Source organism: Miniopterus schreibersii (genome assembly GCF_964146895.1).
Source record: "Miniopterus schreibersii genome assembly, chromosome: 5".
Lineage (NCBI taxonomy): Eukaryota > Metazoa > Chordata > Mammalia > Chiroptera > Miniopteridae > Miniopterus > Miniopterus schreibersii.
The window spans coordinates 21,043,824-21,057,210 of record NC_138106.1 but is presented as its reverse complement, the minus strand read 5'-3'; the positions used below and the strand labels follow the sequence as shown (position 1 = coordinate 21,057,210).

The 13,387-nt window shown below is 34.3% G+C and overlaps 1 protein-coding gene across 5 annotated transcripts in view; it reads left to right on the top strand.

The window, feature by feature from the left end:
* IFT80 (intraflagellar transport 80) overlaps nucleotides 1-13,387 on the top strand; it is an 82,478-nt gene that overhangs the window by 46,568 nt on the left and 22,523 nt on the right. For all 5 annotated transcript variants that reach the window (XM_081138090.1, XM_081138087.1, XM_081138091.1 and 2 more), the window contains 3 exons: nucleotides 2,151-2,330; nucleotides 9,784-9,902; nucleotides 12,062-12,136. In XM_081138090.1, the coding sequence (XP_080994216.1) occupies nucleotides 2,151-2,330; nucleotides 9,784-9,902; nucleotides 12,062-12,136 (374 nt within the window). The remainder of the gene's footprint in view (nucleotides 1-2,150; nucleotides 2,331-9,783; nucleotides 9,903-12,061; nucleotides 12,137-13,387) is intronic.

The window sequence follows — 13,387 nt, the reverse complement described above, 5'->3', positions numbered from 1 at the left end:
CATTATGCTAAGTGAAAGAAACCAGTCACAAAAGTCACATAATGTATTATTCCATTTATATGAAATGGCCAGAATAGAAAATGAAAATAGATTAGTGGTTGCCAGGAGCGGGGAAAGAGGGGGAATGGGAGTGCCTGCTAATGGGTATGGGTTTCTTTTTGTGGTGATAAAAATGTTCTGAAATTACATAGTGGTGGTTGTATAACTCTGACTATACTAAAAACCACTAAATTCTATACTTTAAAAGGGTGTATTTTGTAATTTGTGAAATGTATCTCAATGTTATTATTTTTTTAAAAAGGAAATAGGCTTAAGGGCAAAAGAATGAAAAAATAAAATTTAAAACTTGTAATCATTTGTGATGTTGACATTGTTATTTTGAGTATTTATATTGGTTCTCTAAAGAACTGGGATTTGGGGCCAGGTAAAAGGAGATACTGAGGTAAGATTGATGAGGGTAAATAAAAATTCTATGATTCCTGGGTTCAAATTGGAAGTGTCAGTTTGAGTTCATTAAAAAATTTCCTAGTTCTGTTCATTAAAAAGGCCTAGAAAAGCAATGATTAACTCAGTAATAGTAAGTACCCCTAGCACTTGTGGTTTTTTTCTCAATACCATTTCCCACATTTCCATAAAATGATCTAGAGTGCATTGAAGAAAAGGATAATTCCAGGTTTGGGTCAGGAGATATAAAATATGAATCTGGAACATTTTGTCATGCTAGAAAACAAGGGAAGTGATCAAAGACTAAGATTCTGTCAAAAAAGACTAAAGAACCAACTTGAAGGGATCCCACTGGCTAAAACTGGGCTATTGGAGCATTACGTTTATTAAAACACATCAAATATGTTAAAATTAGTGAGTTCATGATACTAAACAATAACATTTACCAATAAATGTTACATTTGGAGGTTACTAGGGAATCAGCTGGTGTAATGAATTTCCATTTACCCATTACCCAGCTTCCATCAATTGTCAACTACTGGCTAATTCCTATCTCATCTGTACCACCACCTACTTCTCCCAGATTATTCTGAGCAAATCCCTGACATATTTCATCACTAAATATTTCTACACATCACTAAAAAAGAGAAACTTAAAAAAAAAATCTCACCTCCATACCATTAAACCTAAAAACAATTAACAGTAATTCCTTAATCTTCTCACAGTCACTGTTCAAAATTTTCCAGTTGTCTTTTGTTTTTCAGTTTGTTGGAATTGAGATGCAAATAAGGTATAATCATCGTGATTGGTGATTGGATGATAAATCTCTTAGCTCTCTTTTGATCTATAAGTTCCCCTTCCACATCTTTTTTTTTCTTTTAATATTTTTATTGATTTTTTTAGAGAGAGAGAAGGGAGAGGGAGAGAGAGAGAGAGACGTCAATATGAGAGTGGAACATCTGTTGGCTGCCTCCTGCATGCCCCCTGCCAGGAATCAAGCCCAAAACCTGGGCACATGTCTTGACTGGGAATCAAACCAGCAACCTTTCAGTTCACAGGACAGTAATCAACTGAGCCACACAGGTCAGGACTATAATACTATCTTTCAAAAAAAAATTTTGTTTCTGTCTTATACACACACGCATACACACACACACACCCCTCTTTTGTTCCAACTAATGCTTATTGATATCTCTAGGTAACATTTGCACGTAGATAGATAGGTTCTAGAAGAGGTTATACTTACTGCATTCTGAACAAAAGAAATCAATTTGCCTATACTTTCATGATTTTAGATATATATCAAAGATGTTTTAGTTACATTGTGTGTTTAGTTTCAATTTTCAATGACATTCTTGAAATATCAGAAATTTTTTGGTGTAGGAACTGTAGAGATCCTTGAGAATTAATAATAAGTTGTCCTTGTTTTTTCTACAGAATCTTTGTATATACCCATTGATTACTATTATTTACATGTAGTAATGTGATTGGAAATGGTGTGGCTGTTTTGCAGTTCTTGAAAGATTTCATACATGTTACATGTTTCATATATATTCTACTGTGTACTTTAAAAATTACATTTTTGATTTAGTACACTATAATTAAGAAAAATAATTTTTAATCTAGAATGAAAGATTAAAAAAAAATCTTATGTTAACATATGCTCAATTTAAAACATTTAATAAATTGATTTTTCTCTTCCCCAGTGGTCATATGCTTTGGAAAAGCCCAACACTGGCAGCATATTTAATATCTCATGGTCAGTTGATGGCACTCAGATTGCTGGAGCCTGTGGAAATGGACATGTTGTTTTTGCACACGTGGTGGAACAACGTTGGGAGTGGAAAAATTTCCAAGTAACATTAACCAAAAGAAGGTCTATGCAGGTATGATTATGCCCATGGTTGATTAAACCAGCTTTTCACATTAGTTCACTATACAGATTATGGGACTATCTTCATTAATTATATTCAAATTTAGTTTATAAAAACTCAGTCACATTAGATATATTTTAACTATACTATTAGTGATCTTTTTCATGACATAAGGTAAGAAACTTTCACTAATATAGAGCCTTAGTGCCCACAGCTACTGCAGTTATGGGGTTGAGACAAGAATAGTGAAACTTGAAGCATTTAGAGAACATGTGGATTCAGCTGAGGAAGGAGGGAAGAAGCTATGACAGGTTAAATTTAATTCCTGGGCCTGACCCCAAGGCAGGCCTAACTTTCTTATCACAGTCGGGATTGCATTATTTTATTTATTTATAGTTGTATGAGTTTATTTAACCTCATTAATTTTTTTCCCTTTTAAGAATTACCTAAGGCAAGCCAAAGTGGGAAATAACAGTAAGTTCTTATTGTGAGTTAGGAAGAAAAACAGGTCATTCTGGAGTGAAATACTTTGTAGATTAAGACAGAAAGGTCGGGATGTGGAAATGGGAGGCGAAGGGAAATGTTTTACAAGTAGAGAACATCAGAGGGAGGGATACTCTATTCAGTTATAAGCCTTTTACCTAGTATTATATTTCACTTGTCTTTATCTCCCCTAGTGCCTTGCATATAATAAGCACTCAATAAATATTTTTAAAGTAAACTGATGAAAGGTAGGAAAAAGAGGCAAAAGACAATGTGCCAATGGTAAACCCTCTGCCAAAGAAAGGGGAACTCTCCTTTCTCCTTCCTCTTTCTCCTGTCTGTATTAGTGGCCTCAGTCTTCAGTATTCAGAATTCAGATTGTTACAGATACTATACAAATTTGGAAACATATATCTTGTGATTTCTTGGAGATCTATTAAAATATTATTTAGCCTAAGTATCCAGATTTTAAAATTTGGATAATATGGTCACCAGATTCATAATGATTAGGTATACACTATAATTTTTCTTTGTTTTGCTTACTTATTTTTAAATTTTAAACTTATTATGGAGAATTTAAAACATGCAAAAGTAGACAGAATAGTATACTGACTCTCTATATACCCATCACCCAACCCCAACACACGATCAATCCTGCCCCATTTATGTCCATACCTCTTTTCTCCCCTGAGAAGTGACAGCTCATCACATTTGCCATATTCTCTTCATTAGAAGCAAGCTGCTACTAGGTCCAGTCCACATACAAGTGGAGAGACTTACACAAGGATATGAATACAAGGAGGTGAGGATCATTAAGAGCCGCCTTACAAGTTACCTAACCACACATTTATGCATAACACAGAAATGCACTAACTAATGCATCTATTCCATATGCAATGGAAAACAAGCCCACCCCTCCCTAAAAGGAGGTAACTCAGATTCTTCCAGTTATTTCATCTAGCTCCAAATCTCCGGTGTAGAAAACTATAAATGTGAATTTTAATTATTCTTCTTCCCCTCCCCATATTCCCAATTTAAAATGATGAGAGGAAAATAGGACAACTTCAGTGAAAACAGTTGGAAAAGGGGAGAAGGGAAAACAACACAGTGATTACCAGGTCCAGAGCTAAAACATAGCTGGCCAGGAATATCCTAAGAACCTGAGACCCCCTTTTTCTTAGCAATCAAGTTAGTTACTTACTTAATTTGGCAACTCTAGCTTGCCTTTCTGGGACAGTATCCCACTTGGGAGGATTCCCTTTCTGGAGACTGTTCATTTTAGTAGCCCACTTAATTAATTTTTTTCAGCCTCTAATAAAAGCAATTGGTGATTTATTTATTGATTTATTTATATACCTATTTATAATTCAGACAACCTGCACAATAATATTCAGAGAACCCTAATAGAGTCCCATTATAGTGCAAATTCTTTTCTTCCTCCACTCCTCCCCCTCCCCTTTGGTAACCATCAGCTTGTCCTCTGTATCTGTGGGTCTATTTGTTTCATTTTGTTTATTCATTTGTTTTGTTGGAGTTTTTTTTTTAGATTTCACATATAACTAAATCATACAGTATTTGTCTTTCTTTGTCTGACTTATTTCACTTAGCATAATACACTCTAGGTCTCTTCATGTCACAAATGGCAAGATTTCATTCTTTTTTCTTGCTGAGTAATATCCCATTGTGTGTGTGTGTATACATACGTATGTACATATATATAATTAATTAAGTGGGCTATATTACATATATATATAAAATCGCATCATCTTTATCCATTCATCTACTAATGGACACCTAAGTTGCTTCCATATCTTGGCTATTGTAAGTAATGCTACAGTAACATAAGGGTGCATATATCTTTTCAAATTAGTGTTTTTCTTTTCTTCAGATAAATACCCAGAGGTGGAAGTAGCCCACTTAATTTTGTTGTGAGGTGGGGTCACAGATTGCCAGAGGACTGAATAATCACAACTTTTCGTTTGCCTAGTTTAGAGTTTTACAATTTCATTAGAAGCTTAGTAGGCTATTGGTTGATTTGTGTTTCATTAACTCAGAAACCAGAGTTCATGTTGAGTCATAATTCTTGAATTTGGATCTTAACCTGGTAGTAGGCTACATTGCCCTACCCGAATCCCTGTTCCTCAGCTTTTATGTGACCCAATAACCTTGAGAGAGAAGGTTTCTTAATCTACTCCTTGCCTCCAGGCTGGTGCCCAGTGGGTAATTTTTTTCAAAAGGGATAGTTGATATCTTTGTTAGGAGGAAGTGCCTGGAAGGGGGAGAGGGTACGGGGGAGGACAAGAGGCATTTCTCAGGTCTCACTCAAGCTTACCTCTTTCCTGCTGCTCTTAATTTAGCATAGGACACAACTTTGATTTTTTATAGTTGTAGCAGTTCAAGATTATTTGATTCTTAGTCATTTTATCTCCTGTAAAGATAAGAGTTAATAATAGAGTGATTTTGAAAGTTAAGTGATGTATGCAAAACACAAATAAGTGGTAGCTATTGCTATGATTATAGGTACCTAGAGGATTAAATGAGTATTTTGGAAATGAGGAAACACAACTTTTGGACTGTGTCAATCTGAGGAGTATAAATATTGTGGTCAGGTACAAATATTAGGTGATACAAGTATCAAGAGGTTAATCCTGAATCTTCCCTGAATTGAACAGAGCAATGGATGCAATTTAAAATTCTATCAGGACATTTTTGATGTGGGATTTGCTATACACAGTTTTGAAATTTTAACAGCAATTATCAGTGCATCTTTAGTTTTGGTATTATGGCTGGAATGTTGTATTCCTGTTTGGTTCTGGTATTCCAGATTCACAAAAAAGAGAATTCCTCCATGTGAAGCTTTAGGCAAATATGAATTTTAAGAAATCTGTGTATAATTTGAATAATGGCAGAGGCCTATATAGTTAGGCTTTTAAATATTGAATGTTCCTAAACCTGTAGTAAAAGCCAGTTTGTTTCACTGGCTATTTATCATATTGCTATAAAGAAACTATCATATAACTTCCTTTAAAAACTTTTATTTCATTCCATTAGCTTTAAAATGTTTATAGGCAAGGATGGCATTTTGTACCTTTTAAAAAGTCTCTGGGAGCTCAGACTTCTGGAGAAGATGGTGTCATAAGTTCTCACTTGGAAGGAATAGATATACCTTTGGCTCCAAAGACATCAATAATATATGAAAAAATATTTTTAAAAAAGACTTATCTGGACTCAAAAACAAGATAAACATCTCTGTGGACCAGAAATGGAACAAAAATACAGAGTGTGGAGTGAAGTCTCTGACCTGCTTGACTCCAGGTCCAGAAGCCGGCAGGCAGTGGTGGTGAGGAGAGTGGCTCTTACTGGCTAATGGAACTAGAAGTGCTTAAAGTGAGACGAGGGGCCTGATCCAGGTCTCTGTTTGAAATCAGCATAGGGGTCTGTGGGGTAGCTCTCTTCTCCCCTTTATGAAAGAAGACTTTTAAAAGCCTGGATTTGAAGATAGACTCACAGGGTCACCACCTATAGTCATGACTTGCTCGATGCTAGGGGGCCATTCACTTAGACCCAGAGTTGTGTAGTACACACCTGCAGCACACATCTGTGGCCTTCAGACAAAGCTAAGCGTTTTCACTGAAAGCACTCCACATTTTTGTTCAAGTCAAAAGCAGCTGATCCCTGAGGCCAATGTTTCTCCTGTAGCCTTCTCAAGCAGAGGAGTTTTTCTTCTTTACGCCAAGCATTACTGGGTCCGGAGGTCAGGGTAGGTGTCTTCCTTGCCCCTCATTAATGATTCCAGACCACAACAACTTCTTCCTCCCTAAAGAACTTTAGCTCCTTTGAACACCTACCATCAGACTGCAGTCATTTCCCCCACTCATTGAAGCGGGAAGCGAACATAATCTTTCTTTGTCACTAGTCCCGACATCACTCCTTTTTATTAAGAATTTTGAAAATGTCTAAAAGATAAGAACTATTTTTATTTTAACATAACCATAATAACATTTCACATTTCTCCAGTGTCTCCTAAGTGTCTTAACAGGTTCCATTTCTCCAATTATTTTATTTATTTATTTTTATTGTTTGCATCAGGAAACAGTTCCACATTACATTTTATTAATTTCTCTCTTCAGTCTTTTAAAATCTGAAACAGTTTCTTTTCCTTGTTGTTTGTTTATTTGTTTAAAAAACCATATTTTCCTGTTTGTATCTCTATGGTATGATTACATTTAACATGTTCATCTAACCCCTGTATTTCCTGTAGACTGGTTATTAGATTTAGTCTTAATATACTTTGTAGGTGATGCTGTGCACTTTCCAATACATCACATCAGGAGACACTTATGTCTGCTTATCTCCCTTTTAGTGATGCTAAGATTGATCAGTGTGTTTAGGTGTTGTCAGTCTGATTTATCTATTTAATTCCCCATTAGACTTTTAGCATAATATTCCTATTAGCTATTGATGATACTTGTCTAGAATCATATTTCTTTGGGGTTACAAAATATTAATCTTGTAATTCTATAATTTCTTCTGCATTTATTAGCTACAATTCTTTTATCAAAGACTTTGCCTCATCAACCATTTGGTTACCCTGAGATGAGACGAATTTTTGATTATTTTCCTTTATTTACCAGTTTTCACATAATGAGTTGATTTCCTAGTATGCCCAATGAGTTTGTTTTTTGTTGTTGTTGATGTTATCATTATACATTTGCAAATTTTAACTTTTTTGATGTGTTTCAGCCTATTGCAGTCATTATTCTCTTGAATGCTCAAATGGCTTTGGCCAATTGGCTCCTGTGTTCTTTTGAGATGATCTCAGTAGCTTCCTTGCATTTTTCACAAGATGTTCTAGGCTCCTCTTATACATTTCCTATTCCAGACTTGGAGTCAGCCATTCTTCCAAGAAGGCCTTGTTCCTTTTGGAGGGGAATGTTATTTAGAGATCATGATCCAGGTGCTAGGTTTGCTCTTTGTTACTGGCTTGATCATTACTTCTAGATGAAATATATTTGTTTTTGACATAAAAGTATGTTATGAGTGCATACAGAGGTTTTGAGTTCAAATTTAAGATTATAGAGTTTCACTCTTGGTTTTTATTTAAAGCTTTTTTCTTTTACAAGAAAATTTTGGTTCCTGAAGATTCTAATGGTGCCATATATATATATATGTATATATGTTCTAAAATATAGTTTCAAATAACAAATCAATATTATTCTAGTAATATGTTACTAAATATTGTTTCAGATTTCTTTTTTTAATGTAAACAAATTCATATATTTTTATATCCTTCCCTTTATTAGATAAAAGGTATCATACTGTACAGTTTTGCATCTTACATTTTTTTTTTTTAAATATACCTTTATTGATCTCAGAGAGAGGAAAGGAGAGGGAGAGAGAGAGATAGAAACATCGATGAGAGAGTCATTAATTGAGCCTGCAACCCGGGCATGTGCCCTGACCAGGAATCGAACACCGATCGCCTGGATCCCAGGTCGACGCTCAACCTCTGAGCCACACCCAGCTGGGCGCATCTTACATTTTTTACTTATAATATATCCTGCAGATGACTCCATAGATCTTCCCTATTCCTTTCATAGCTGTATAGTATTCTACTTTGTGAATGTACCATAGTTTATTCAACCTGTCCTGTATTGATAGTTGGGCTGTTTCTAATCTTTTGCTGTTACCATTAGTGTTGTGTGTAGTAATTGCCTTGTGTGTATGCGATTTCATAGTTTTTCTTGTTTATCTTTGGGGTAGAATTTTAGAAGTAAAATTGCTGAGTCAAGGAGTATACAGGTATATAATTTTGCTATCTTGTCATGATGATAATAATTTGTTGGAGGTGGGAGTTGAGCAGATAATAAAAATATAATATGCCTTGTAGGTAAAAGTACTGCAGATAAACACAAGAAGTTTGACTTTACATTCCTGCCTTTTTTCCATACTCTTTCATTCTTCATTAATACTGTAATTGTCATATATACTATATTTAGAAAGATGATATCATTTTGAGGGGAATTTAAAGAAATACTAAGTACAGTTACTCTCTTTTCCTCTATTTTTCAGCTCTTACTATAATATCTTACCCTTTCTGGTATTTGGTCAGAGATTAGATAAATTTTACTTGCCCAACATTTTTCCTAATTTTTTACAAACTATCCATAAACTTTGGGATTTTTGGCCGATACTACCAACTGTTAAAATCCTTGCAAACTTTATTTTGTTACAAGGATTTATAACAATTTTGACTATCAAAGGCAAATTTCCTTTTGTTAGCTGGTACTTAACTTTCTTATGTATTATCTCTGTGTTTTTACATATGAAAATATTTTCTCCCTATCTGTGCAGCTTGGTTTTTTTCACTATACTATTGGTTTCTTTACTAACACCTCCTACTCTGCTTTGGTTTTTGAAGTTATTATATCCCTCTTTTTGGAACTTAAATTTTAAAGTAAAATCTAACCCTAAAAAGATATATTCTTACTATTTTGGGCAGAAATTACACAGAGTGGGGCAAAAGTAGGTTTACAGTTGTTCGTATGGGAAATAATACAATAATTTATAAATAATAATACAAGAATAAACTGTGTTTTGTGTACTCACAACTGTAAACCTACTTTTGCCCCACCCTGTGTAGTAGTCTCTTTCCAAATCCTATCTGCCACACTCCTTTGACTGTGTCTCAGTGTTACAGCATTTTTCACCTGATTGTGCCATTGGCCTGCAGGTTGGAAATCTCTATACATCTTTTTCTATTTATTTCTAAGGTGTTTTCTGTGTCTGTGATTTTGTTGGTTGATTTGTATACCCCAATATGCCATCTTATGCCTGGTTCCTATTGAATTCTTCTTTTTTATATGATTGGGCAATCATGAGAACATTGCATTTTTTGTTTTTCAAAATCTTGCTAAGTTATCTGATAAAAGTTTCATGTATTTTAATGTTGTTTGTTGGTATTTCATTTTTCCTTGTTTAGGTTCGTAACGTTCTTAATGATGCAGTGGATTTACTGGAATTCCGTGATAGAGTCATTAAAGCATCTTTGAACTATGCCCACTTAGTTGTTTCAACGTCTCTTCAATGTTATGTGTTCTCGTAAGCATCTTGCATTTCTTAAAAATCTAGAGTTTGGTCTGTGATGAGGAATTTATTTTTAATCTTTCACATCTACATGGTTTGGTTTAAACTTAACTTTCTCAAGATCTCACCTATCCTGAACTTAATCCCAGACAAGAGTGAGAAAAAGGGAGTCATGAGGAGTGAAAATAGATCTAATAAACTTTGTAAATCAAAGGTTAATAATCACTTTTAAAATGCTTCTGTGATATAGTGTTTGCTCTTACTTTACTCACAGTTCTAAGGAAGTTAATATAATTTGATTTCAAAGCCTAGAAAAGATTAGGAGCACCTGATAAATGATGCGAAAAGGAACCTCCATTGGAATAGGGGATAGCTAGCAGCCTCACAATAGGCTGAAATATATTCAGTAAGGACACAGGAGGTATTTAGGCTTAACATCATAGCCCAGTGTAATCATGGATGTTCATGGATCCAAAGTTGGGTCATCATTATGTTCAGAAATGATGAAAGCAAATATTATTCAGTATACTTTGTATTAGAAAGCAGGGAATGATTGAGCACATGCAAGACTTTCACCTAAAGCTTTAATAATATACTTGGTATTTTTAGAACAGTAACTCAGTATGTACTAATACATGTTGAACAGCTGACTTTTTGGAAACAAACAGACGATTTGCATTGTCTGCTGATTTCTGTGATGTAAATACTTCTACTATGTGGCCGATTTCAAGCTATGAGTGTAGTGTCTGAGAGCAGAATTGAGGAGAGGTGCACAGCAGCAAACCATTATATAGTATTGGCACTGTGTGGACACAATAGACGTAAATAATCTCAAGTGCATAGATAAGCTCTACAAAAAGAAAATAATATATAAGCAACTCTATGTTAAATTTTTGTCTGATTTCACCAATAATTGTATAGATTATTGATTATTCAACATTATGGTTCAAGGAGTTTATATTTCCTTTACTGTATATATCTTAGTTGTCAGAAATCTCAGATATTTGGTGAGGGGACATTAAAAAAACATAACATAATCACTATTCTTATCAGCTCTCTTGACAAAGAATGCAGGTTAATTCTAATAACTTCATAAGTGAAGCATGCCATGTTTTTTCTAAAATACAAAGGCACATCTTTATTATACCTGCAACCCCCAGATTTAATAATTATTTATTTGTTGTTTTGCTTTATACATGCACTTACTTATTGAAATGGGTATCAGACTCTGCATTAGCCAAGATTAATTTCCCAACCGTGTGTCTACTCACTTCAACCTTCCCTGTCCCTGCCCCATCTTCTGGATCTGAATATGAAATTTAAAGCAGTGCTTCTCTGAAAGTAATTGAGAGAGATTTAGAATATATAGGAGTAATAAAACATATTTTAAACTGTGAAGCAACTGATTATTTGGAGATAGGTTTCAGGTTGTAAATGTTCTCTCCACTCATCCCTATCTTTGAATCATATTACACTATAAAAACCAAAGGAGTTGTTCATTTATTCACCCATTTATTTAATAAGTATTTATATAATATTTTACAGTTAACAGAATGCTTCACAAAATCTGTTTGGGAGACCTGTGGGAGAAATAATCATGTTTATCATGTTATCGTTATGTATTATAGTTTTTGTTTGCTCGGTATCTGTTGTATAGTAGGCAGCTAGCTTAATACTTGGGTAAGTTGTCATTATCTTCATTTTACAAATAAGGAAACTGATGCTTAGGGGGTACTAAGCTTATTAAAATCATATTGCCAACAGGTGATGAAAACATTTCTAATCCTGATCTGTTTAGCCAAAACCCATCCTCTTTTCACTATGCCATGCTGCTACTCTTTTTCAGATGAAAAACAGTAGATGAGTTGCCTGAATCACAGAGCTAATGAATGACAGAACTTGGACTTATGATCCCTCAATTCATTTATTGTGATTCCTACGATAAACTTTTATTAAATGCTTTCTGTGCTAGGTCAGGGACCCAGAGTCTCTGTGTTCTGGTGAGGGATACGGAAATAAAGTGAATAATTTCAGAACAGTGTGCCAACTGCTGTAATAGAAATATATACAAAGTTACTATGAAACTAGAACACTTAAAATGAGTACCTATTTCCTTATTAAAAAGTATTCAGTATTTTAAATGTTACCAAATATCCATTTTATTTGTCTTTCAGTACGAAGAACTGGAATACACCACTTATATTTGATCTCAAAGAAGGAACTGTTAGTTTAATTCTGCAGGCAGAAAGGTAATTTTTCATGTTTGACTATTGAATTTGGGGTGAAAATATTTCAAATCACTGCAAAGCATGGATTTACAGAATAGTACATTAGCCATTAGGTATCAGTCTCTTTCTACTATTTATTTTTTTAAAGAAGTAAGAGAATAATCTCTTAGATCAATGGTTCTGAAACTTTTTGGTCTCAGAATTTGCTTATATTCATAAAAATATATTGAGAGTTATATGTGGGTTATAGATATCACCGTTTAGTATTAGAAATTAAAATAGAGATTTAAAAGTTATTAGTTTATTTAAAATGATGAGAATAAACTCATTAGAAGTAAACATCAGAGAAATGACATGAGAAAATGAAAAACAGGCAAATGACTGAAATAGTTTGACCTCATGGTCCCTCTATTTTGTATTCTGTTCTGCTTTTTATTTTTAAATATTGGTTGAAACTCGTTGATTTTATAAGCCACTACTTGGCTGTGACCTGAAGTTTATAAAATAGTATCCTCTGCCAAGACTTTCCGTGTATACAGGACTAAGAAACTCCAGACCGATGAACTGGAGTGAGGATGGAATGGCTGTTGCTCAGGAATCTACACTTTTCCAGGACACTGTGCCTTTCAAGTACAGTGATTCCCTATAGCATCACAGGCTAGACTTGAAAGCTACAACCCAATGAAACCTGGAATAAAGTATGAAAATGTGATAGGCAATTACCTAGAAGAGCTACCTATGAAAGTATTTGCAATGAACCATGAGTTTGATTCCATATCCCTTTGCTGACCACCTAAGCAGCTCTTCATAGTGCTTATTATCCGGCTTTCTAGCCCACAGCATTTTATAAATAGCAAACCAGAAGAGGAATGGTGCTGGTGGGCTGCTGAGGCTGACACAGTGACTGCCTGGCAAGGGATCATAGAGAAAACTTAAAACACAGAGCCGTGTAGCTGAGTGGCATAATTATTTTGATGCACCAACAGATTCTCATGAGTCAAAGTTATCAGTTAACTAGTTACTGAAGAGTGTGATCATCATATTGATGACCTTGATCGAGCAAGAAAATAATTGCCTCAAATTTTGTACCATCTGTTTAATGAAATTAAATATATGATTTATTTAGTTATATCATAAATTTTTAAAAGGAAAAGACATTTTGCCACTTGAAAGGTAAGATGTTAGCTGTCCAAAAAACTATCTTTCTGAAATTCTTTTTACTCAATTCCAAATAAATTTATTTATTTATATTATTGATAAATGTATTTATTG